The 24,901-nt window shown below is 47.0% G+C and overlaps 10 protein-coding genes across 10 annotated transcripts; 5 read left to right on the top strand and 5 right to left on the bottom strand.

The window, feature by feature from the left end:
* Positions 1-2,993: 2,993 nt before the first annotated feature.
* GLAREA_08942 (uncharacterized protein) lies at positions 2,994-4,429 on the top strand (the record flags this gene model as incomplete). Its single annotated transcript, XM_008077903.1, has 2 exons — positions 2,994-4,132; positions 4,183-4,429. 2 exons carry the CDS (start codon positions 2,994-2,996, stop codon positions 4,427-4,429), a joined length of 1,386 nt encoding a protein of 461 aa, XP_008076094.1.
* Positions 4,430-5,410: 981 nt separating this feature from the next.
* Positions 5,411-6,865, top strand: GLAREA_08941 (uncharacterized protein; the record flags this gene model as incomplete). The annotated part of the gene is made up of 1 exon (XM_008077902.1): positions 5,411-6,865. One exon carries the CDS (start codon positions 5,411-5,413, stop codon positions 6,863-6,865), a length of 1,455 nt encoding a protein of 484 aa, XP_008076093.1.
* A 495-nt stretch (positions 6,866-7,360) lies between these two features.
* Positions 7,361-8,164, bottom strand: GLAREA_08940 (uncharacterized protein; the record flags this gene model as incomplete). Its single annotated transcript, XM_008077901.1, has 1 exon — positions 7,361-8,164. One exon carries the CDS (start codon positions 8,162-8,164, stop codon positions 7,361-7,363), a length of 804 nt encoding a protein of 267 aa, XP_008076092.1.
* Positions 8,165-9,230: 1,066 nt separating this feature from the next.
* GLAREA_08939 (uncharacterized protein) lies at positions 9,231-10,438 on the top strand (the record flags this gene model as incomplete). The annotated part of the gene is made up of 2 exons (XM_008077900.1): positions 9,231-9,404; positions 9,461-10,438. The coding sequence occupies 2 exons, from the start codon at positions 9,231-9,233 to the stop codon at positions 10,436-10,438; spliced, it is 1,152 nt and encodes a 383-aa protein (XP_008076091.1).
* A 547-nt stretch (positions 10,439-10,985) lies between these two features.
* GLAREA_08938 (NTF2-like protein) lies at positions 10,986-11,564 on the top strand (the record flags this gene model as incomplete). The annotated part of the gene is made up of 4 exons (XM_008077899.1): positions 10,986-11,163; positions 11,209-11,357; positions 11,411-11,486; positions 11,536-11,564. The coding sequence occupies 4 exons, from the start codon at positions 10,986-10,988 to the stop codon at positions 11,562-11,564; spliced, it is 432 nt and encodes a 143-aa protein (XP_008076090.1).
* Positions 11,565-11,769: 205 nt separating this feature from the next.
* On the bottom strand, positions 11,770-12,222 carry GLAREA_08937 (60S ribosomal protein L24; the record flags this gene model as incomplete). The annotated part of the gene is made up of 1 exon (XM_008077898.1): positions 11,770-12,222. The coding sequence occupies one exon, from the start codon at positions 12,220-12,222 to the stop codon at positions 11,770-11,772; it is 453 nt and encodes a 150-aa protein (XP_008076089.1).
* A 558-nt stretch (positions 12,223-12,780) lies between these two features.
* Positions 12,781-13,288, top strand: GLAREA_08936 (Chaperone J-domain-containing protein; the record flags this gene model as incomplete). The annotated part of the gene is made up of 3 exons (XM_008077897.1): positions 12,781-12,831; positions 12,948-13,078; positions 13,150-13,288. The coding sequence occupies 3 exons, from the start codon at positions 12,781-12,783 to the stop codon at positions 13,286-13,288; spliced, it is 321 nt and encodes a 106-aa protein (XP_008076088.1).
* A 399-nt stretch (positions 13,289-13,687) lies between these two features.
* GLAREA_08935 (Ribonuclease H-like protein) lies at positions 13,688-16,414 on the bottom strand (the record flags this gene model as incomplete). Its single annotated transcript, XM_008077896.1, has 6 exons — positions 13,688-14,165; positions 14,219-14,665; positions 14,718-15,551; positions 15,841-15,893; positions 15,942-16,144; positions 16,201-16,414. 6 exons carry the CDS (start codon positions 16,412-16,414, stop codon positions 13,688-13,690), a joined length of 2,229 nt encoding a protein of 742 aa, XP_008076087.1.
* A 1,796-nt stretch (positions 16,415-18,210) lies between these two features.
* Positions 18,211-19,338, bottom strand: GLAREA_08934 (uncharacterized protein; the record flags this gene model as incomplete). The annotated part of the gene is made up of 1 exon (XM_008077895.1): positions 18,211-19,338. One exon carries the CDS (start codon positions 19,336-19,338, stop codon positions 18,211-18,213), a length of 1,128 nt encoding a protein of 375 aa, XP_008076086.1.
* A 2,855-nt stretch (positions 19,339-22,193) lies between these two features.
* On the bottom strand, positions 22,194-24,434 carry GLAREA_08933 (Prokaryotic type I DNA topoisomerase; the record flags this gene model as incomplete). Its single annotated transcript, XM_008077894.1, has 5 exons — positions 22,194-22,229; positions 22,290-23,599; positions 23,650-23,837; positions 23,885-24,261; positions 24,348-24,434. The coding sequence occupies 5 exons, from the start codon at positions 24,432-24,434 to the stop codon at positions 22,194-22,196; spliced, it is 1,998 nt and encodes a 665-aa protein (XP_008076085.1).
* Positions 24,435-24,901: the final 467 nt, after the last annotated feature.

The raw sequence follows: 24,901 nt of genomic DNA, 5'->3' as shown, positions 1-24,901 counted from the left end.
CAATGGTAAGGATATCCCGCTAGGAAGTCATTCCTTGTAACGAGATCTCTGATCAATGGCTTGATCGAAGACATTGATGGTAGATCAGCCTTTTTGAGCGCGAGATCGGACAATTCATGTTGAGAAGTTGGCCCGACGAACGAAGCGGGATAATATCGTATATGATAAAATAGAGCCTACGTGGGAGCATGTTTGTGGCCGTACCTGTTCAGACGTTGGGCAGCGAGAAGGCTTCGAAAACCAATGGACGGAAGATCTTGAACACTTGTTCAATTATGATCGATCAAGAGCCTTCTCCGAAATTTTGGTAGATGAGCTTCAGCAAATCAGCTGATTCCAAACATTCCGCCAGACAAGAAAATCACAAAGATGATCGCACGAAAACTCTGTGAAAAGTTTTCCAGCTTAGTAGATCCTGGGACAGAAAAAGGAAATATGATTGCAGTTTTACTGCACCCCGCGATACCGGACTCGTGAAATCCAACGGCAGACTTCTGTACACCCACACTCTCCAACTGATGGGGACTGGCGAACCATTAAAAGTGATTCGGTAACCGATGAAAGGCATCACATGGTCGCAGATTTGGCCCGTCACGGCATCCCCAGAAAGCAACGAGCGCCAGGGCAAGGCAAACTTGAGGTGCGAACGGATCTGGTCGCCTTACCAAGTAAGACATGCGGAAATGTTAGGAAGTAATGATCTTTTTGAGGTTGTTGCAGGAAACGCTTGATCAATGGCTTGGAATTGGACGTTCTTCACAAGCCTCCAGCCAAGTGCACTGGCTTTCTCTGATTCCAAGAGTTCTAGACCTTCTTAGACAAACCGAAAAGGGCGTTGGGCAAATACATCAGGGAAATACACTCCACGTGCTGTAATAGGTGCGCGGTATATGAATGTAGTGCCGACCGACGAGTTACGTCGTGCCACAGAGCAGAGCAACAGTTCGCCTGGGCACGCGAAGCAAACCGCATCGCCAATTACATCCACCGACCATTTGCATCGCCCGATGAACTATGACTTGGCCGCAGACATTTGGACATGATTGTGACTCGATGGAATTCGCACGGTACGCGAGTACGTGAAAAAGATCTCAAATTCGCCATCGAGTCAGTGGCACCGCAAGGAAAGCCTCGGCATCTGCTGCGGATGGCGAAGAGATTTATGCTCGCGGACGCCACCAGCAATAAAGCATTTGGAAGTCCCAATTTGACAGAGCAAACGAGAAGAATAAGAAGAATGCAGCAATTCGAGATGTGAATAGAAGGAGAGACTGCAGCCTTCGAGTGGGGTACAGTAGCCTGTAAAGTGATAATATATCGGATGAATGTGAAAGGTTGCATCGACTGAGCATCAATTGTGAGGGGTCATGATGTATTACCTAGATGCCTCTACGGCTCACCGTCAGCAGTCCACGAGCCTCAGCTGCAAATTGTGGTGTTGATGCATGGTAAGAATAAGCGTGGGCGGTAGGAAGTTCCTTTCAAAATACTTCCTCCTGTTCAGAGTGCTCTGGCTGAAGCGACGGCATCGAGTTAAGGTTGCGTTCGCCCTATGGCACTCGTGCGATAGATTCCTTGATCTGGATCGGAGCCGAAGGTTGGGCAAAACGCCCGCGATCTGTAACTTGGATTTGAATCTGAAAACTCCTTCGACTCTACGCATGGGTCCTGAGTCCTGACGTGCAACATGTCTGACGTCCAGCTGGTCCAGCTTCCTGAATGCCCAGGTGAACGACGAAGTATGAGTAAGGCTCCATGGTAACCTTGGAAGACTCGGACAGGAAAATCCGAGAGCATGAGTAAGTATGGTGCCACGGAGTAGAAGATTGTTCCGCCTATTCGTATTTGCTCTGTGTCCATCCAAACTCCAAAATAGAATGTACGGGCGCGGGCTCCTTGAGTGTTCATGCCTGGTGCTCCGGATGGTTGCGCAATTTGCCCAACTTGGGAGGGCGATTGCATCTAGTACTCCTCCGTACACGAACAATACAGTTGACTGCCTAGGAATGACGAGGGAGTGGACGACTCGTATGCATAGAATCTTCGATGCGGATATACTCCGTTCGGGCTGCGGCGGTTGGAGGGGCACTCTCACGGCGACGTGGAATCTGCGAACAGCTTAGTTAGAAGTGCGTGGGATGGAGCATGGGCATGCCCAAGTTCTGTAGAAGCGAAAGATTTTCGATGGGAAAGACATTTGCGGACGTAGCAGGCGAGAGCCCTCTCGGCGCGTGGGTGAAGAATATGTATGGCTGTCGATGGAGCTGATGGATGAAAAAGTGTGCAGTGGCTGTCGAGATGCAACGTATGGCAGTCGTTCGTTTGCATCTTTTCGGAAGCTGGAGCAACGCGAACCTGTCAGCTCATCGAAAATCACACCAATTCTTTGCCCACCACCGGCTGACAGAGTGGTGTGCCAGACTGTGGTGGATGTCTCTGGATGTCTGAGACTCTGAGATCCAGACCCTGGTCGGCGCAGACCACCCTGCTCCCATTCGGCTCCCCATTCTCCCCATCTCTGCCCTCTGCGACCTCAAGTACAGACCATCGCTCCGATCATCCCACGCCCCCTCTCCATTAATCTGAACTCCCCTCATACAGACTCCAAGACAGCACAGAATTTGTCCTTCCTGTTGATCCCCTTTCATCCCGCACTTTATCATCGGTATTGATGCTAGGACGACATCAGACCGAACATTCTCCACGCCTTCGAGGTACAACACGCATCAAAACTGTCCCAAAAACCCGCCACTTACCCCAAACACACCATGTCCAGTACGTACTTGTAGAGCAAGCCGGACACCTCCGCGATTGCTTTGCTTTTTTGGAAGTCTTTGACAATTTTGTCTCGCGACTATTCGATACGCAAATATCCCGTTCAGCTATATCATTCACCTCGATCCGCATTTGGCGCATTTGAAGTGCCTGTTATCAAATTGATTGCGCCCCCAATTACACCATTTCCTCACCTCAGTTTGGAACATTAGTCCAAGATGTCGCAAACATTACGGAGGCAGAATACTCACCTCAGTCAAAGTACTCGCAGTTCGACTTCGCGTCGAAGTGACGACTCGCAAGAATCAAGGAGTACGGCGCCGACGTCGGTTGGTTACAGTCCGCGACCGTCGACACACCACGCATATACTGAACAACCCGTCTACTCGAAGCGAGACTATGAGTTCTCCCCTACCGCTACCTATGTCGCTCGATCGTCAGTTGAAACGTATGCGTCAGGTGCATCAGAAGAGGATCTTTTCTTAGAACCAGAGTCATATGAGGAGGAGTACGATGCCGAGTATGAAGTTCCTGAATATCTAGAAGTCGTCGAGACGGACTTGAGACCTACAAACCCCAGCAATTTCGCCGACTACTTCCCTTCCACGAAGCGATTGTTCATTAGACATGACGACACAACCTATGACGGGAATATGAACTTAAGGGTGGATACTGAAGGATCAAGTAAGAAAACGGGCAACGTTCAGCTATTTCACCTTCGGATGCAGGACTTGAAGAAACGAGAGTTCTCTCTGCGGCGTTATGAGCGAGCATCTGGCCGAGAAGTATGTCATTCAGCCCGGAAATATGAGAAACTATCAGAGCAGCGACCCGCCCTGACGAGATCCGTAAGCCACGCGATCGCAGGTTTTCGCAAACCAGAATTCAAGCGAACTGGCTCGATGTTGTCACAGCACAGTCAGAAGAGCACGAAGAGTATCAAAAGATCTGATAGCGGTTATGGGTCGATACATGAGAACACCACTGAGGTGACCGACTTCATGGCTGAACTCAAAGCAAAGTCCCCTTCTCTCCCAACAAATACCACCAAGCTTGAGTTCTCAAACTATGCGCAAGTGGACGTCAAGCGTCGAGGTAAGAAGTCGTCAAAAAGATATGAGTTCGAGTATTGGGGATACACATATAAGTGGAAGAGGGTAGAAGAGAAATACTCGGGAGGCAAATCCGTATCATATCATTTGCATAAGGGCGAGGGTCCAGCTATTGCTCATATTGTCCCTGAATTGAGGTCACCTGCGCAGATGCATGCAGAACGCGCTGCCGGTGGATGGGTGCCTCCTTGCTCAATGTGGATTTCAGATCCAAGTGTAGTGGAGGCACTCACTGATGTTGCCGAGTGAGTTCATCGAACTGCTTGTTCTTGAGTTTTACTAACTATCGATTCAGCGTCATCATTTCTACCGGTCTCATTGCACTGGTCGATGACTGCATCAAACAGCACTTCAATGTGAAGCCAAAGCATACCCATTCCGTCGCCGTACCACTCACCAACATGAAGTATGACATGGAATTTGTCTCGCCAAAAGCAATGGTTGAGCAAATGTTCAAACGCACAAACTCGAATAGTTCGTCAAAAGAAAGAGATCAGAGAGGGTCACCCCTAAAATTTGGAAATCCCGTTTACGCTCATTGAAGCTGAACGGCGCACCGACAGAAATATGTTGTAAGATTTAGATGATACTTGCGGCATTAAAATTACAGCAAACCCAACAATACAGGACCTGCTTAGGAAGCAGGGTATTTAGTTGTTTGATAGTTAGCATACATGCATGGAAGGGGTTGGGTATATCAGGCACTGGTTATGAACGGAACGTCACACCGTTTGAGGAGTTATTGGGTTTGTCAATCTCATGAATATAATGACACATAGGAAATGCTTTTTCTTCACTTCGCGTTGTGATGTTCTCAGTATTGCAAGATACTTTTAAGACTAGTGTAATACCACCAGTATCTCTTGCAAGGTAGGGGTTGTAAATGGAGCAACAGATGTAGATTAACTCCAAAATACTGGCATTGATTTAGAAACTAAAAATCATTAAACTACTTAAAGAACACACGCTGGTAAGTCGGAAATGAAGAGAGAGTCTGAGAGAGTCCTGAGTTCACACAACCTCGTGGAGGACAAAATAAGTGTTAGTCAGCTGGCCACTAATGTAATCTTGTACTGAATAAGACGACTTCGAATAAAGGGCTTATTTACTCAAAATTATGGACAAAATTGTGATAGTGTGCCAGGTTACTTGACGGAATATACGATTTCGTCGATTGTTTTGAAGAAGTATCATGTTTCGACTGCCACTTATTTTGTCCTACGCAAGACAACGTGAAGCCTGCGGCTTCGGCTGAACGTCGGTTGACTTGAGAGACCAAATTTCGTCCCGAGAAGCTTCAGATCTGGATTGACAACACCATCTTTGACGCACACCACGCCTTCCCCCGGGCGATCACTCCAGGGCGCATACGGCAGAAGGAACTTGGTATTTGGGGCGTTGTGCCTCACCCGTCAACTTGGTTCCGACCCTCAATTCAGGGCACCAATCGCCGTGTACTCGATTCCAACGACATCAACGCATCGAACTCGGGCGTAACCTGACGCCCTCCCATACCAGGCACGATGGCCTCACGCAGTCTCGGACCCGGTGCTGCTCTCCTTCGCGCCTCGAGGGTGTTCTCTGTCCCGCCGCCTTTGGCACCACCTGCAGATCAAATTAACACTGCGGGAAACTTTAGCTCTGATTCAGCGACTCTACCATATCCGACTCATATGTCAATCACTACACCGGCTTCGTCACTGCAGAAAGGAGATTGGGGCCTTAAACGTTCATTGCCTCTTCGTTCAACTACGAAGTCTTCGACTCCGGTAATAAAGGTCAAGGCAATGGATACTTGGGAACATATAACAGAGTTCGCATCCGCTGGGGACCACACATTGACTTTGCAGAAATGGCAGGAAATGGGGGTTCCGATTACAGCGCCTGTTACAAAGGCCAGAGGTTCTAATTTTAGTACACAAGCATCAGCAGGAAGAAGTGTTTTTGAGGATGACCTCGATACAATTCACAATGAAAAGAATCTGGGCTTGCAGATAAACGCAAAGAGATGGAAATTCAAAGGGCCATGGCTGGCAGGTCAAACAGATGGCGAGTTCAATCAATATGTCTCTAAAGAAGTGAGAAGCAGAAAAGGAGAGTTCCGAGAGTTTCTACGAACAAGTCTCGCGCAGGATATGAGGAGGCAACAAGCCCTTCAGGAAGGAGTCGATGCTAAAGAAACCCCACTTCCACCCGTCACCGAGGCAGAATTGGACAAATATATCAAAGAACTGCGTCGGGACGTTGCCGGGCTCAACAGCCAGATCCGTCGATTCTTCGACATCGCTCCTGTATCATCTGCATCTTTCGCGGGAAAAAACTTGGATTGGTTAGATGCAACAAAGAACAAGCAAACCGAGATAGCCGACACCTATTCCTCAGACTCACCATATGCCATTATCGGCCCACCAAAAACGCATCCATCTGCAGGATTGTCATACACGCGCACAGCTTCCAAACTGCATAATCACCCTCTCTTTGGTCCTCAACGAGCACCTACAATCGTGGACGCGAGAATTATCCAACCTCAAAAGTCGTCAGTCATGGGAAACACCACCCCATTACTGGGTGTTGGTGGTTTCGTAACCAATGTGCCACTCCAAGATAATTCCTTCGATGTCAACGCCAGCAGCCGTAGAACAAACACTATAGGCTCCACAACTGCACAACTTGTTCCCGGAGTTCTCAAGATCGAGCCTGGGAGACCTGGCGGTAGTAAGGTCTGGGTGGAACCACTACATGCACATGTTGATACAAATGGTAAAGTGCAGTTGACGGTCCAAAAAGCAGATGTGGAAGCTGTGGCGGTGAAGGAGGGGAAGACGGATAAGTTGGAAGAGATGAAGCCGAAAACGCGGGCCTTTAGCGGGTCGAGAGCGATTGGATTTTACGCGGGCGCGAAAGAGACTGTTAGTAGTAGAATTATCGATTCGAAGGATAAGCCGATCAGGGGAGCTGATGCTTATGGATTGTTGTAGGTAAAGGGGATGTATAGTATATAATCTTGCATGTGGCGAGCGTTGTGACGAAGTAGATGTACTTTGATACTGTATAAACAAGATTTCAATCCCCTTCTATATACATGAGATCTATTCAACCCACGCTTGAGAATTCTAGAACCGAGTGAAAAGGGGCAAGTGGGCGTCTCGCTTAATGGTAACCTTTCTGGTCAGGGTATCTTAGGTGTTTTAGAAGGCAACTTAACGGACGATGTGTTGAAGAAGATAGATCTATCGATGAGAATCAAGTGAGAAGTAATCACGATGTTCACGTGTTGGTTTTTGGTCAGAATCATTACATTATGATTAGAAATTACGTTGGCTACCGTTATAACAGTAAGTCCATATCCTGAACCCTTAATTCCCAATCCAAAAACCCTAATAGACTCCAAACATGCAAAAGCCTTTCAACTCCTCGACCCACCCAACTCCATTATCTCCCGCTCCAAAAATCCAGCTCCTCCAACTCTCCTTTCAAATTCCACTTTGCTGAAACATCTGTAGATTCATTGGATCCAAAATCGCATCGGCGTTACCACCAAGCCCAAAAAAAAACGCTCCTCCCTCAACCAATGCTCGTTCGTTGGCGGTAAGCGGGACAATGGGCCATGCCGCTTGCTCAGCTTCGCGCCAGGGGTTCTCTTGCGGTTCTGGTGGTGCTATTTCCTCCCATGTCACGATGGGAGCAGGAGGGGCGACGGGTTCGACCTCGGGGTATGCAGGAGGCCCGTCGGCTCTGCTGTATGGTGGTAGCATTTCTACCTCGTCGTCTTCGGTGATGATGATATCGTCGTATGCTGGTGGTGGGCTTTGTGCTGGTACTTCGACGTGTGCAGGGCGTGCAAGCGGGGAGATTGGCGAGGGAAGCCGAGAGAAGTAGTCGAATATTGAAGCCTCATCATCGGCATCGTATCCTTCGAGGCCAGATGCGGCACCGTTTGCTGGGTGTAAATTGAGTCTCGCGTCTTGAATCTCCTCGAATGTCAAGGCGCCTGTATCATCCTCCTCGGGAAGCTCCTGATCTCTTAACTCTGAGCACGCTTCTTGGTCATGAGATTCCCGGAGGAATTGTCCCCAGGTTCGTTCGTCGGCAGTGATGAGTCCGGAGTCGCGGTAGAGTTTGGCGATGGTTTCAGGGGCATTGGATGGGAGCGTGTCGGACATGCGTGTCGATATGTAGAGTAGCATGTCCTGGTGATAGGCTCTTATGCCTGCCGTGTCGACGTTGATGGGTTGCTGAGGGGGCGCTGGGTTTCCGAGATTTAGTCGAGAAAACATTGTAGGAGTTTGATTGCTTCCGATTATGTTAGATGCTTGATGGTTGTGACTGTGTAGGAGGTAGTTTGATTGCAATGATATGAAAGTTTTGAAAGTTTTGTGATTGTCCAAGATGGAAGAAGAGAAGAAATGTAACGTTGGAGAATGTTCGAAACAGCGAATTTTAATACTCGTTGTTGAGAGACTTTGAAGTGACGAAATGCACGTTGGCGATACCCAAGTCGGATAGTTCCCGTGCAAGTAGTTTTCGAAATGGACAGTTATCCAAACCGTCGCGACTAGAGAAAAATTAGCACGGTACTCATGACGAAAAGAAGCAATTACGTAGATACGCATGTTATGATTATGCTGTTAAAATTGAGATTATCAGATTATGAGATCATTGAAATCATAAATGATGTCTTGAGAAGATATGCATTTCGTTCGCAGGCACGATGTAGCACATTAGAGTGCCAGTGCTGCGTCAGGTACAACTGAAGCTGTAGTCAGAAGATTCTAGCAAAGTGTTGTGTATTTGTGAAGTCATTGTCGTCCATATCCTCACTACAATTCCGTAGAACTAGCTGAAGAAGCGCTTCTAGGCCCGCCCACTTTCGCTTCCCCATAATTCGGTTAACCCCTGATCTGCATCGCTTTTGCAGAATCGCTATGAGCATGGTAGTTGATATATCTCTGTACAAAAGTTAATATAAACTCTATGATTTATCATTGAATCAGGCCTAAAGCATCTGTGATGATCTTTGTTTTCAAGAATCCCTGAAGCCGAGTAAGTCCTATGCCTTTTTAATTATTAAATAATTTCCGTGGGGCACTAGGTTTGGTGCCTAGCTAATAAATCTTTTAAACGCATCGCTACTGAAAATGAAATACTAACAGTCGGTGCTCTTTCTATCCGGATGTGTTGGGCCAACGCTCTCATCGATGGTGCATCCCCAATCGAATCCTGGTGCAGATCTGTGTACCCTCGCCAGCAACAATTGAGTCAGACGCAACAACAGCCATTTGTGAAAACCTCCAGTCCGACAAATTTTCATTGAGTACTTGGTTAAGTAAAACAGTTATCGAGATGTCTCAAGCACCGACAAGAGAAAAGTGCAATGACGGAAGCTGGGATTTTGGTGACAATCCGGGAGATTTCCCACTGTGGTTCGGCAAGCACAAAGGTCAAGCTTTCAGTGAACTAGACTTGGGATATCGCTATTATATGTTGTCCCAATTTACCGAATCTGATTCAGCAAATGTGAGTTTTGACTCGCTGCGTACTTTCTGCGGCCCAGCCATACTCACTGTTACTAGGGTGAAAAGTTCAAGGCTCTGCACCACGTATACAACGAGTGGTATGATGAGAGAAAGAGTCCATTTTCTCAGATAGTCTGGTTCGGAGAGGATAAGGGACATGAAATCCGTGTACTTTACGGCCAGCCTAAAAAGTGGAGATTTCTCATCACAGGTGGATGTAAACCCGAGAACAAGAATGCACTCCTGGAGCTTTTTGCAAGACAAGAAGCGTGGCTTGAGAAACATCCGCGTGCTCTAAGGGAAAAACGGTATCCGGTGATGATCTGTAATTCTGTTGGAGAGAAGCTTGGACCTAGAGATGGGACTCTTTCACCGGACCCGGATGATAAGTATCAGTCTGATGACGGTTTCATCGTCGATGATGACTTTGATGACGAGGAGAGCGAAGATGAAGAGGAGGATATGAAGGAAGAAGACCACGAAGATGAGACAGACGATGAGCCTATTAACAAGAAAAGCAAAAGAACCTCTGCCTCGTTCAGAACGGTGAACCCACAGCTACAAGAGTCTCCCTCAAGAACGAGGAAGCGAGCATCTGAGTTTATAGCTTCATCTGAGAGCGATACCGCAACCGAAACCGAAGAAAACAGCGACATGAGTAGAGATGAAAAGGCTTCGATGTCGTTCTCCCGGAAGCCCGCCAGCCCTCGGCCTAGGAAATCTCGTACAAAAAAGCATAAGGTCTTACGAACGCCGCCACCAATCTTTGACAGTGATGACGAAGATGACAATCTCCCACCGATCTCCAAAGTACTGCAGAATTCTCATACCAAAGAGCCTGCATATGAGATGAAAGGTCGTAGCGATGTGACGGCTATGGTCTCCATAATTGCAAGCGACGACGAGGGCTCAGATGAAGAGGACATCGTAGCTCCGGGGAGCTCTAGAAGGAAAACTCGAATTGGCCAGACTCCGAGACGATTGGTCAAGCGAGAAGAGTATAAGAAAGTAACAAAACTCTCGTTTGAAGATTGAAGGTTCTGGAGGAGTGTGAGATATGATTAATGAACATTGTCACTTTGGGATTTGACTGTAGTTCGGATTTGTGTTTGGATAAGCGAAAGGTGTTTGGAGGTGTTTTGAGTAAAACTTTGTGTTTTGACCGCGAGAACTTTGTCTGTAGTATCTTATAAGCGTTTACCAGTTTTCGTACGATTTCGATAATTTCATGTTTGATCTAGGATAAACCCATATTTGAAGGACATAATGGATTCAGGAAATGGGAATATTCATTGTCTGTCCCTGGCTCAGCAGAACTTACAATTTTACCAGTTATGGGACAGTTGTCGTCATGCCATTATATACCCAAGTGTCGATAAACAGGAGATGATCCCGAAAGTTTCTGATAACAGAACTTCAGAGGAAGTGTTAGAGTTCATTATTTCCATCACCGCGGTATGTATTCCCCACCCCGCTCTCGCATCCCCACATAAACCCCTCTCCATTTGTAAGCTCCAACAACATCCATATACTCTGACATCTCCTATTCGACCCCCAATTCCTCCCTCATTATCATTAAATCATGTCAAACTACACATCCACCTATCCAACCGACACAAAAGTCGATCCCGGAATCAAAACATTTTTTGAAGAGTTCTACAAGATCTCGGATACGCCTAATGCACATGACTTATATGCTCAACAGTTTACGAAAGATGCGGTTTTGGTGATGGCTAGTAAGAGGTGTGAGGGATCAGATGGTAAGTGCTTAAGACTAGTCTAAAATAAGTGCTAAGAGAAAATAGAAATCTTAACATTGAGAAAGGGGATGTGGGAGAAGGTTGCTGCTAGACATCATAATCCGCTTAAGATATTCCCGTTTGGGAGTGGAAGCGAGGAGTTGATGTTGCATGGAACAGTAGATTATGAGTTGAAAGATGGGAAGAAAGCTAAAGTATAAAGTTTCGTTTGTGATAGGGGATGTAATGTTGGAGCTGACTTGAATAGGTTGATTGGGCAGCTAAAGCGGATATGGCCAAGGAGGAAGGGAAATGGAAGATGAAGTTCTATCAGGTGTATTTGGGTGAGTATATTAGTAGATTCTTTTGGGTTCAAGCGGCTAACGGCCATAGATACTGCTGCTATGGCAAATGCCAAATAGGAATTGAAACCATTATGAAGGTGGACGAGTTGGCTGAACAATTTTTTCATAGATCCTCTTACTGTTAAATGAACCACACAAGCGGCCGCAAGGCTATCGACAAAATATTTCACATTTTCCCCAACGCCTCTTTTAAATCCCATAACGCCAGACCTCGTTCGCAAGGCATAGCCACACTGAAACCTCGTCCCGCTCATAGGCCCAATCAATCCATCTCCATCGCATCCTCCTCCTCCTCACCCCCACCAACAAGCGCCTTCCTCCTAATCTTCATCTTGCCAAACACCTTGCTTGTCTCTCTAACACCCTCAACCTCCTCACCATCCGCCACCAGACCCTCCTCTTCAAGTCTCTTCCTCTCGCTACCCCTAATTTTAGGCAGTAGATGACTCTGCTCAGCGACCAACTTCCTATCCAGTTGCCTCTGTCTCTCCTTATTGTTCGCCATTCTCTTCTTGTAAAAGACTCTCTGTCTCTTCTGCTTGACCTCCTCAAACCGAGCCATAGCTTTCTCAGTGATAGCGATCTGGTCACGGTCGTAGCGGATAGGAATATTGCGTTTAGCGGCGAAGGCGAGGGTACCGTCGACAACCATTTCTTTGCCCGCGGCTTTTCGGAAGGCTTTCGTCCAGGCGAGTTTTCTTGGATTACGCTTCATTTTGAACTGAAATAATAGGTTAGCTTAAGATCCGAAAGTAACGAAATAGAAAGAATAAGGAAACGTACATTTTTATGGCATTTACTCCTGCAAAATCGAAATAACCTCGCATCATTGCGAACAAATGTGATGCCTTTGCTAGGATAGCAAGGCCGCGAGCAGAAATAACAAGTTTCAATCCTGCACATTCAAGATTAGCATACTTACTCCAATCCCAATATTTCACAGTTCCGCAATCTGGAACGTGGTGGAACATACCTCATCTTGAAGATCCTCTTCTTCCTTGCTCTTTGCGACTGATTATTTTTTATCGCAAAGCTTCAAATCTTTATCGGCTGTCCCACATGGAAAATATTTAGTGGGGAGCGCTAGTATCCGTGGAAACGTTGATCCGGAGGGCAACCAATGAGAGAGATTGGGAGGACTCGGGGGCCGATGTCCGATGTCTGTTTTTCTAACGGCGACATTGATGTTGCGACTTCATCCAGCAAACAGACAAAATTCTCTGGCACCAACTCAACAGTCCAGTCTACGCAGAACTATATACACCTTAGAACCATGGCGTCAGTACTTACAATCGGAGTTGGAATCGCCGCAGCCGCTTTTCTCGTATGTACTTCCATCTTTCCATCCTGGATCAACCCAAACCGCAAAACGCCAGCCCATTCCAATACGCAGAAATCCACTATACTGCCATACTGTATACAAACTAACACGATTTTCAGGGCCGCGCAGGACTCGTAGCACTCCGCCGTTCCCGCGGCGAAACCGTAGGCGCATTAGGAAAGGCATTCTACAAAGGCGGATTCGAACCTAAAATGAACAAACGAGAAGCATCACTGATTCTCCAATTATCGTACGTTCCACACTCTATTACATTCCCTCATATTTGAGAAATCCGGAGGCAAGGACTAACAGAACCCTCAGCGAACGCCAGCTCACCAAAGAACGAATCCGCAAAAACCACCGCACATTAATGATGTTGAATCACCCGGATCGAGGAGGGAGTCCGTATCTTGCGACGAAAGTAAACGAGGCGAAGGAGTTCTTGGAGAAGAATGGGTAGTTGAGAGGTTCTTCGCACAGGTAGTCGGGACATACTTTTCCACGTAATTTCGCGCCACGTTTAAATCCGGAGGACTATTCTCAGCTATTGGATTTGCGGCTCCAAGAAGATTGAGGATATGGATGTATAACAGACGGATGTTTTAAGGCATAGCGATTGGCGTTCTAGAGAGGGATTTATTAATGTGTGTGTAATATAGGAAAGAGGGTGGTGTGTATATGGTGGGTGTATTATAGTGTATGAAATCCACTTCGCTCAAATCATGTCCAGCCGAAGTTACGATGGAAAAGAGAACGCTTGATTTCATACTCCAAGTCATCGCTAACGCTGTTATGCTACACCTATGCCCATTTGGCAAGGATATCATCTTATAACTCCACAAATGCATGCTTCAACCATCTACCAACCATAAGTTTTCTCTCCATTATTCAGACCCCAATCATCGCCTCTGGAAGACTTTGATGACTTGTTTGGCGCAGGCTTAGTATTCGATCCATTGATGGGCCATTTCGGAGAGTTGGATGGCTTCCCCTCCCTTTTCTGGTTCAAAGTTAAATCTCCCAGACCCTTCCCCAGATCTCCAACATGTTTAGCCTCATTCTCCCAGGGTTTGCCCCATCCACCGCCAGTTCTTTTGCTGGAGCCCCAGCCCGTCTCGGCATTCGTGTTGTTAAAATTGCTAGATCCCCAGTTGACGGTATTACGTCTATTGGTAGCTGCTGTCGTATCTGAAGACATAGTGACCGGCGCGGCTTTGAAATTTCCTTTTGGCATGGTAGGAATAGGTTTGATACCCTCTCCCCCATCACTACCCCCGCCATCCGATGACCAGCCTTCTTCGCGTTGCCTAGCAGCTTCACGAGCTTTCTCAACCGCCCTAAAATTCCGTCAACACAAATAACATTGATGAAAATTAAAAAAATCACATACTCGGCAACTCTCTGCTCAGCCAACTCCAGCATTTTCTCTTTCCAGGCTCCCCTCTCATTTCGTTCGGTCAGATGTCTAAATGCAATTCCAAGCATGCAATAGAGCGTGTACACAGCATCATTGCCAGCATTATGAGGATTCCATCCAACAAGCCCCAGATCAGCAAGAATAGCAGTAAGTCGACGGCCTTGGATATCACGTGTAAGGTATTGCCACATATATTTCGTATCAATATGATCGATGAGACCACCAAGATTATGGACGTTATAGCCGACTTTGCGCATGTAGTCTATATCTCCGCCAAGGTCGTGGCCTACAAGGACGATGTTTCGTTTTTCGGATGATTCTCCTTCAGCGAGTGCAGGAGCTTTCGAGTTGGAGAACGGATATTTGAAGCAGGATGCGATGGTTGTAGGGGCGTCTTTGAGGGATATCCATTCGGAGGTGCTGTTGCAAATTAGCATTATTTCCTAGGAATCAGTGTAATTTCAAAACGAACCCATATTCAAATTTATCAGGACAGTCTCGAACATGTTTCGTGTTTCTGTAATGTTGATGCTCTCGAATCCGAAAGTGACGAGCACGAATTGCTGCTCTCCAAGCCGGACCATCGCAGCCTTTACCTTCACTACCATCCTCACTAGCTACTGCTTTCCCCGGAGCCAGACCAGCGAGATCGCGGGTGTCAAGTGTCGCAATACCGATTTCAGTGATGATATTATGAGAATCCTCCCAAGCTTCGATATCGACGCAAATAAAGATGGTGCCTTTCTCTAGTGGAAACGGTGCTGGCGCTTCTGGGTTAAACTTGAGAGTCGAGCTGAGGATGATATCTGAATCGACTTCTTCCCAATTTTGTTCAATGTTGTCAGATTTACAGTTTTGACGGAGTCCGATATAACGTTGTACGCGTTTGATGGAATCACCCCAATCCTTCCGAGTTCTTTGCTGACTTTTGGCCTTCTGTTCTCCCTTCGCCTTGTTTTTGGCTGCTTGGGCCTGCGTGATTAGGAGGATCTTGGCATGGAAAGCATCGATATCAGCGTTTGTAGGTTCCATGGTTTCCGGTTCGTTTGGTCGTCTGTAATATGTTGGCGGAACTTCCTCTACAAGCCTGCTGGCTGTCGCTGGTGTAGTCGACCTTCCTAGATAGCGTGGACGTGGAGTTCGGTCGTTGGTGAAGCTGATGGAGAAAGCTTTATTTCCAACAGGGATGGTGAGCTTGGTTCCCAGATCTTCGTTTATTACGTCGAGGAAGTGAATGAAATGTTTCGTTGGAACAATCACGATAGGTCTGAAATTCTGGTCATGCTTGAGACGGTATATGTAGAAGCTATGTTCTCATAATTAGCACGTGCTCAGTACAATGATGTCAGGAACCGGATCTGATACTAATTCCTCGACAGATATATCTAGCCTATTACATTGAGACGATATTTTATATGTACTCAAACAAATTAAGTGAATATAGTGTTCTGGATAGAGTGTCGTTATTCCGCCATCAAGAGCTGTTCCCGTGAGACTTGCAACAGATTGGTACGATGTAGTCAGGATTGGAAGGCAGTCGAGACACGATTGATGAAGAGCCAGCTGGTATTACACCAACATAGAAAGCTACTTACAGATCCCATTTGCGTTGGCAGATTTTACTATTGTTGAAGTAGGCTTCGGAGACCTGAAGCTGGGTTAGACACAGTGAATACTGAAAGTTGGGCATCCGCACCTTTGGAGAATTTGCTTTGCCGATGTACATATCCACGTATTTTTTGACAAGTGCAAAGGACACAAAAGCCTCGCCTTTAGGAGCCAATTCTCCCTGTGCCAAAGACCCAAAATCAGGAAATTTTCCATCCATCTTGACGTTGGAAGTTTGGGTTGCCTTTCTTTGTCGCGGGCTTGGATACTGAGCGACTGGGTTTCGTGAAGCTGGACACAGTTCAAGTCAATAAACCATTCACAGAACGTGGAATTATACAACCAACCTGAGCTCTCTTCACTTTGAAATTGAGGTTGATGATGAGATCGAATTAGCGCCCGCCGTCTCGCCTCATACTGCGAGCCTTGACTTTGGGATTTGAGTTCCTTTTCCTTCACATCACGAAAAGCGCGGCCGCTGGTCACATATTCATCGCTATCTGAGTCGCTGCCTTCATATGCATGAATAGGTGCTGGATATTTATCATTTGTTTCGGACATTTCGTGTTTGTTTGCGCGATAAGTCAAAGAATGAAATGGGATTTGATTCGTGACAACCTAACGATGCAATTATATGTAGTGCTTTTAAAGAAAGATGTAAATTGTGTAGAAGAAATTGGAAGTGTCGAACAGATCGGGAGGCAAGGTTGTGACTGACTTTCGCTTCGAGGTGCAGACTCGGCTATTTGACAGGGGTGGTGGTTTTGGTAGTGGAAACTGCGCTCGCGGTGAACGAAATAATAAGTAGCAGTGGAATACAATGTTTGCTTTAAACAGCTGATGAAATACCGTGTTTTTGTCAGTTATATCGAAAGCAAACAGCGGATTTTTTCTCCAATTTTCAGAAGTTAAGACGTTCAGACTATGTTGAAGTTCACCAAGTATATATTTACATCCCCCGTATATTGCAGGTGTACTTGGCTAATTAAGTAAACATAACTCAGTAACTTACACAGAAAAATAACTTGCCATTACTACTTGAGAAGTCCTGTGTTACAAGACCCTTATACTAATACACAAACATGTTTGTGATCGACAATGAATGTCATCGGGAAGGGACACCTCACACCCACAGACTCTACCACTGTCGCAGTGGACAAAAAAGTAGTAGTAATAGCTCTTCTCTCATTGGATTTCAGAACAGACTCCCAGACCGTTATAGTCAGAAATTCTTTTAAGAAACACAGGATATTTTGTCAACTTGATCATCAAATATGACGTTCCACTTCTACCCAATTTGTCCACCACGAGCCTGTTCTACAGAGAATGAATACAACAAGAAAAAGGCTGCTTTATGTAAGATGAAAGAAACAGTCTTCGACACTTACCAGTTCATACAACTTACCACGTCAGGTAACAGGAGTGCTAGCTAGCAAGCTTTCTTAACGTTTTGTTGTACTCATTTATCCGCCGGCAGGCGGCGAATGCAATCCCTATATCGCTTATACACATGAATAGTATTGTCACGTTCGGCAATCGAAAAGAGCATTTGTGTCAGAGGATCAACAGGACCATTGCATTATCCTGATCCCAAGGAACCATCAACTGATGATCCCCATAGGGCCAAGTTCGTGGCAGGCTAGCTGAACCATCATATCCATATCCCCATCTACCAAGCTCCCCAACGTGCAACTATGCTAGTACCGTCTCGCAGACAGCTGTGCTAGTCCAATACATCATCTTACCTCCCACCAGCAGTCCTCCCACAAAGAGCCAACTGGCCTATTAGGACTCTAGAACCATAACACCTCCCCACAGTATTAAAATAGGTATGTGCAATAAAAATAGAAAGAATAATAACGTCGCTCAAAACCATAATGATTATCCCAATGTTGAGTGGAAAATCTCCACCAAAAGCGCTCAGTCGATATGTTCATCGTGATCGTTAAGGATTAATGTCGCGCCCAACCGTCCCAAAATGCCTCGATGTACGGAGCGGGGTTGTGCCGAATATCGAAAATAGAGTAGTGTATGTGCAGAAGTAAAATAAGTTCCTCCAATCCAGAGAATAGATGCAATAGGTCACCGAGCGCACGAGACTTTGCACAGGCTCAAGGGTCTTCCTGTCCTTCCCTCAAAAGACCAAGAATAAAGAATAATCAGAGTACGCCATACGCGTTCCACCCATGCTGTTGCGTTAAGCGGAATAAAATGCCACAGCCCAGAACCGTCCTATAGATCGATTGTCACGTTTGATACGTGCTGTAAAGCCTGATGCGATCGATGCACGCCGGCAGATCAAAGCCCAGTTCCCAAATCTATGCACCCAATCCAGTCCGGTAACGCCGCCAAAATTATTATACAGAACCGAGTCGTAAAAGTGCTTCAATGGCTTCTCTCTCTTGAGAATCAGAGGTCATGCCCCAAGCAGCAAAATCAATATTAGGTTGCGGAGAATGCAAAGGGACCGATTTCGCCATAATATTGAGGGATGGCCCACCACCGCCGTAGGATCCCCCAGAATATAATGTAGTTGGTCTGAGAAAGCTTGCTCGAGGACCAGAGGCCGAGTAGGAAGCAGCGCGAAGGGCTGCAGCGCCAACAGCTGCCCAGTCTTCGTCATCAGTGATATCGTCCGGATCATCGTCGTCCATGACCTCGTCCTCTGGAGGTGCCTCAGAAGAAGAACAGGATTCATCTCCATCGAGAGACATCTTATCAGCTTCGTTTTCCAACATCGTCAAATCCATTTCGTCGTCATGTGAGAAAACCGCTGAGTCGCCAGCCCAGCTGGATCCCGGCACGGTCAAGCGACTTCGGTCTCCTTTCCAGTGTTTCGTTTTGTTGATAGGCATAGCAGTCGAATAGGAGGAAGGCCCGCTGGGTGGGGGTGATTGTTGATTAGACCTGCTATTCCGAGCATGGCCCTTCAATCTTGCATCCCAGCGTCCCCATCCAACCTTCTCAAATTTGACGTCGCCTTTCAACCCACCCCCCTCACCTCCGCTACCTCGACCTTCCAGTGCACCCACCACGAGTCTCCGGGCTTTTGCAGGAGGGATACCCGAAAAGCCCGGGACTGAGGTAGTAAGATATCCCATAATGTGACGAATAGCCAGTGGACCGTGAGCCAAGAGAATCTCGGGGAGGTGATGTCTTGCCAACAATGTCGGCGTAATCGAGCCTGCCGTATCGAATCCGGGCGATCCAACATCAGGACTCTTCTCGGGGAACGTATCCTTGTCGCTTGCCGTCTGACCTTCGTGAAGGTCAAGGTCGGAGTCTACCTGCTCCAACGCCTGGGCCACAGCCGAACGAGTACCGTAGGGTTTCCCGTGGGGAGGCAAGTTGGGAGAGATCGAGTTGGGAGGAGTCGGGAGGTTTTGGACTTTCGTCACAGGAACGCTCCTGGCCGCTACAGCAGCAAAGCTGTCTCGACCAGTGGTCTTCGGGATATCGCGAGCAGAGGTAGCCATGGCAGCCATTTTGCTTTCGAAAGGTATCGTACGTTTCTCTATAGTTATGCGACACCAGGTTAGTTATTGCGGTAGTGAAAAGGCGTGATGTTGGAGGGAGAGATCCGATGACGGGTTCGTAAATAGTAAGGCTGACTCACTCGACTTGCGATAGAAACGTGGCGAGGTAACTAAAGGACGCGAAGATGAAGCGTGAAGCAACAGATGTTCGTGTCGTAGTAGGATCGAAAGAGGTGGTGCGATGTCTTATCGGGCAAAGCAATGAAGCTGCTGCGATAGAGGAAGGGAAGAGCGATGGGTGTTGACGATTTGAGTGAAGCGGATGTGAAGCTGCGGACTAGCTGCTAGAGACAGAATCTCTGAAGAAGCAAGAACGAAAGCAAGAAAGCGAAGGGAAGGCGTCAGGTTATGTAACACTTCAGCAACTGAGACTGAGTGCTGGACTGGAATATGCAAGAGGACTGATTTGTGTTGCTCGCAGATGAAGTGAGTTGGTGTTGTTCTTTGATTGTGGTGATGGGACTCTGGACAGGCAGGCAGATGGGACTTGCATATGGGGACCATGGGAGAGTTGGCTGCGGAGTCCGTGAGTGGATTCCAAGGTTCGCGTGCAGCTAGCCGGCAAGGGTCCTGGGCTTTGTCTCTTTCCAAACTTCCCTCTCTCTCCCGCACCCGTCTGCACCGGTCCACCCCATCAACCAATATTGGGCTCATCAACGCGAAAGCCATCGTTATTCGCGGTCTGGAAATACCTCATCACCACTCTTCACATCCGCATATTACCAATACAGTACGTATAATGATTTCTTATTACCAGCTGATACATTAGATGGAATTTGCATCCCACCCCCTTTTCCAGAAGTCCTGAAGAACTCTCCGGACCAGTGCACCGAGACATGGCCAACGCTGTCAGCTGGAGTCTTAGGCCAGCTATTATTGTCGCATCTTGGAAGCTTCTTCCTTGATTTATTCCAGCTTTGTCCCCATCATGGCACTCCCACATCTCCTCGACCTCGCATCGTCAACATCACTAAAACGCGCTGGACAGCACTCGCACGTCGATGGTCTCTCCTTGTCTGCTGGAGCGCCAATAATGCGGAAACTACAGTGCTCTACTCTACTCTACGGGATATAGTCCACATGATAACCCGGAATCCCACCATATGCAACCGGTCCGCTCAAAAACCGCGCATCTTCGATGATCGTTTGGAACAAAACCAGAGCCCGAAGCCTGTCCCACGTTATGGGTAACCTCTTCTCTATTGGATTAACACCCGCATCTGTACGCGACCATCACCAGACCCCCCTCTCCGAAGGTCGCGTCGATTCCACGAATCCGCGAAAAAGGTCGATCGTGTTTGCCCATCCGGTCCAGTCCGTGGCTATTTACACTGGTTTGAATTGGGATCCACCACTCCCTTCTGTCCCGGGCCCTGGAAATCGATTCCTTACCCCACGTTCTTCAATACGGCCACGATAGGGAATGTCAAGCCACAGGGTTTTGAACACGCCAAACAATCCACCGTTGGACACTTCTCCGCACCAACTTGATAAAGTCCAACAAACTAATCATGTACCGCGTAATTGTTACGATGGGAAAAGACTAAAAGTCAGGAACCTGCCGATAGACACTTTGCGACTTCCGAGGTTTCCCGGACTGGTAGGAGTAGTTGTAGATATCAGCCACTTGATCGCTTCCCGTGCTCCAGATTGTGGATGGGAGCTGCCAGGTGAGTGGGAACATGGATATTCGTATCAAGACAACCACGGAAGCCAAGGTGCTGCAGTAATCGGAGTGGATTCGGTGGAGAAAATAACTTCGTCACATCGCAGCACAGTCTAAGGTATGCCATCACCACAAATCGCAGTTCGAATAGAGGCACGATCATCAAACGGAGGTATCTACGGTCAGGGCAGGTTGGGATATTCAAATGTCGTGCGCGAATCTAGCCGATCGTGGCAAAAGCGACCTCGGAGGTTTATTTCGATCTACTGCTGATGATCACATGATAGTCTCTCTATAAGTGAGTTTGATTTGTACCTGTGTTCAAGTCACAGCAAGGCAAGAGTCATTTTCTAAGTGTACAAGCAATCAATTACCTGGATAGTCCAAGAGCAGAGGCGTCAAACCAGCTCGGGTAGTGGAAGCAACAGCGAGAAATACAGGTAAGAGAGAATGATTACGCCTCTCTCTCGCTTACTTATTAGGGCACGAAGCCTAAGGTAGGTATACACCTCATTAACAATCAGAGGACATGTAGATGATGACATTCCAGAAAGAAAGATCTGGTGCAACCTGGTCAGGCATGCAAAATGGCCAGGGAAAAGATTGGTCTCGTCACAGTGTAAGGATAATTTCAACTTGTCAAATATAATTCGCAGGCATTCTTGATTTCTACGTCAGAGGAACTAGACAGGATTTCTATTTTGATATACTGTAGCCTTTCTAATGAATAATAACCAAGATATACCACATAATTAACAGAATATCCACTGCCAATACCCTATGCAGGGGGACTGCCTGCCTATGTACCCGTGGAAACCAAACGGAGAGCTCTGTCGAAAGAGCTCATTAAGATCAGATGTTGATTGTAGTGATGCAACGTCTCATCACTGGACTGCCCCTCCGGAAGGTTTGGACGGTCTAGAGACGACTTTCTCGCTCCCCAGAAAGGTATGCATACAGAGAAGCGCCGGTGAATCGAGTAGAATATCACTGACATTCTGAGTTTGGTGATACAAAGACATGATATCACACTATCCGTACTTCAATCCCTGTTCTGTCGGCCGCTCTGCAATTCATGAGCTATACGTAGATGCCATGTGATTGATTCATAGTTAGCGACAAGACGAGTGGAGACGGTTCACTGTCCAGCATTCAAAACATATCGTCGACAAGCCTAAACAACAATCAGTCAACAGATTTCCAGCCACTCATACAATCACGGAATCCAACATACCGCTTGCAACACAGGCAATCTTTCTGTCGAATCCTCAAACACCTGTCGATACTGACTAATACTCTGTCTTATCATCTCGTTCTTCGTAATGCGTCCTTCACAGATATCTTTCATGCGTGACTCCATTTCCTTTCGCAAAAACGGCTTTCCTAGACTCGTTTCTAAGTCCATATTCTCGAAACCTTGAATGAGTGCTACACCGAGTGTTGTAGGTATGAACTCGAGGATTCCGTTATTTCCTCCGCTGGCGGGTTCGGCTCCTCCTCCTCTTCCACCCCGTCCACGACCTCTGCCACCGCGGCCGCCTCTAGCACCTCTGCTAGCTGGTTCATCGTCATTGTTGACTGCGCCGCCGACTTTTGGCCTTGTAATACAGTAATCTCTGTTTTGAACCTTAGCGATATGCTCTGCCATAGTGGCATCAGTGCCAATGCCGTTAGCATCCATCAGAGCAATCAAATCTGGTTCCGTTAGATACCCTGGGGCGGTAGTCTTTCCTTCGTTCATCATCGCCTCAGTAGGTTCAAATCTCTCACCCATAGTAAATTGGGGTAATGGTTGGCTGCTATGCCAATTCTCATATGGATACACATCTAGGTAATTCCTCTCCGTAACAACGAGGCCGTGTGCATTGAAATACTCATCCCCGTAAAGGATTTCAACGTCAGAAGACTGTCCTCTTGCGTCTTCGGAACAGCAGGCCAGAAAGCGACGGGTTATGAATTCATAGACTCGGCCTTCGTCGTCGTTGAGGGCTGTCCTATTCACGTGGATTACAGGGTGGATGGGTGGATGAGCCTTATCATCATTGCGTCCTTCTCTTGGCCAGTTGAAACCTCCATTCATGAGACCTTGTGCGAATTGTCCCCAGCGGTTGTCCTGTGTCTGTTTTTCTACCAACGCTTGAAGATTCATACCTTTGTCAAAACGATCGGTCTCTGTTCGGGGATAAGAGATAAAGCCTTTGTTGTAAAGCGTCTCGGCTACGGTCATAGCCATCTGACTGGTCATTCGCAAGAATCTCGCAGCATTCTTTTGTAGTTCGACGGTTGTAAGCGGGAGAGGCTTCCATTTCTTGGTTGGCTTGTCCTGGATCTTACTGACTGTTGCTAATTTAGCGATGATGCAGCGTTCGAACAGAATCGTCACAACCGCACGATCGAAGAGTCGAGTTCGTTTCCACGAGAAATTTACGTTGATGTTGTCCCGGGTATGCATCACTCTTATTGACCAAAAGGGCTCAGGCCGGAAATTTTGAACACGAAAATATCGATCGACTATAAAACCAAGTGTTGGGAACTGACACGACCCTAGATATAGTCGTTAGCGAGGGCGTCAGTTGCAGAGACTGAGGACAAACCGTAGCTGAGTACTCGGCTCTTTCCATTATCTTGAGTGGCAAGAGAACCACCAAGACGCCTAAGACTAATTGTCAACCAACGAGAGAATGCATATCCAATACGTAGGTCAAGTTCAATACGCGCTGCAACCGCATGAACCTGTCGATCGTCAAGATCAATTGGGTTTTTCGCTGCATTAAGCACATGCCTAGTGGAGTAAGTATAATGTTGATTTTGACAGGCGATATTACTGACGCTCTTTCGATATTACTGAACCTTGCCCTCTTCACCTGCATTCTTGGATTCCCTTTGAGTGCCTCGGTGCGAACTTCATGTCCGATATGTTCGCCTTCTCTATCGCAATCAGTCCAGATGAAGAGTGCTCTCGCACCCCTGGCTTGACTCTGGATGTTGGATGAAATATCGTCCTTCTCTGGGTCGACTCTCACTTCCACAGGCGCACGAAACAATGTCACGGGTGGTGGATGCTCCCATGATTCATACCCAGAAGGGAAGACTGCTTCTGTCAGGTGACCGGAGACACTTGTCATAACAACTTCGCAATCCCCCCATGGAGGTCCAAAGTTGAATGTAAACGTGTAGTTTTTGATGTATTTATTGCGGGTCTCGGTCTAAAACATATCAGCTTTGAGGTTATATAAAAAATGATAGCCTAGACGAATATCTAAGAAGTCAATATAAAAGAAAACATCCTTACGGTCGTAAACTGCCCACCTGATAGATGCCCTGCTACAGCCTTGGAAATCGAGGGTTTCTCAGCCACACAAAGTATTCTTCCTGGCATTGTACTGCTTGTAATATCATCGTGAAATTGTTCAACTAGTCAGATTCACAAGCATGAGTGATGGTTATCCACGTAGCTACTTCTAGTTGTACACTTTCCAGTATGCTAGGTATTGTGCAATTTTGGCAGGCTAACTGGTAACATATTGGACGCGTCAAACGAGAAGCGCGGATCGTATTTTGCGTTTAATGGTTATTGAACGCGTGAAGGTAATTTGTAGGAAGTAGTGAAAGAATCACAGAATCCTAGCCTGATGCTAACGCCGATGGTAGCCAATCGTATACTCCCGAGCCCCACTTCAGGGTCGAGTGTGCAGGGGTGGCGGGTGCATCATCCATCGTCATTGACACTTTTCGTACCTTTCGTACGGAGGTACCATCAGCACGACTGCTGTTCTCTTTGTCTTCCCTTGGACATTTTGCAGACTCATCGCCCTGTCAGCACCTACTGACCTCGAACATCTTCAA

Source organism: Glarea lozoyensis (genome assembly GCF_000409485.1).
Source record: "Glarea lozoyensis ATCC 20868 chromosome Unknown GLAREA1, whole genome shotgun sequence".
Classification (NCBI taxonomy): domain Eukaryota; kingdom Fungi; phylum Ascomycota; class Leotiomycetes; order Helotiales; family Helotiaceae; genus Glarea; species Glarea lozoyensis.
This window is presented reverse-complemented; position numbering and strand designations above follow the sequence as displayed.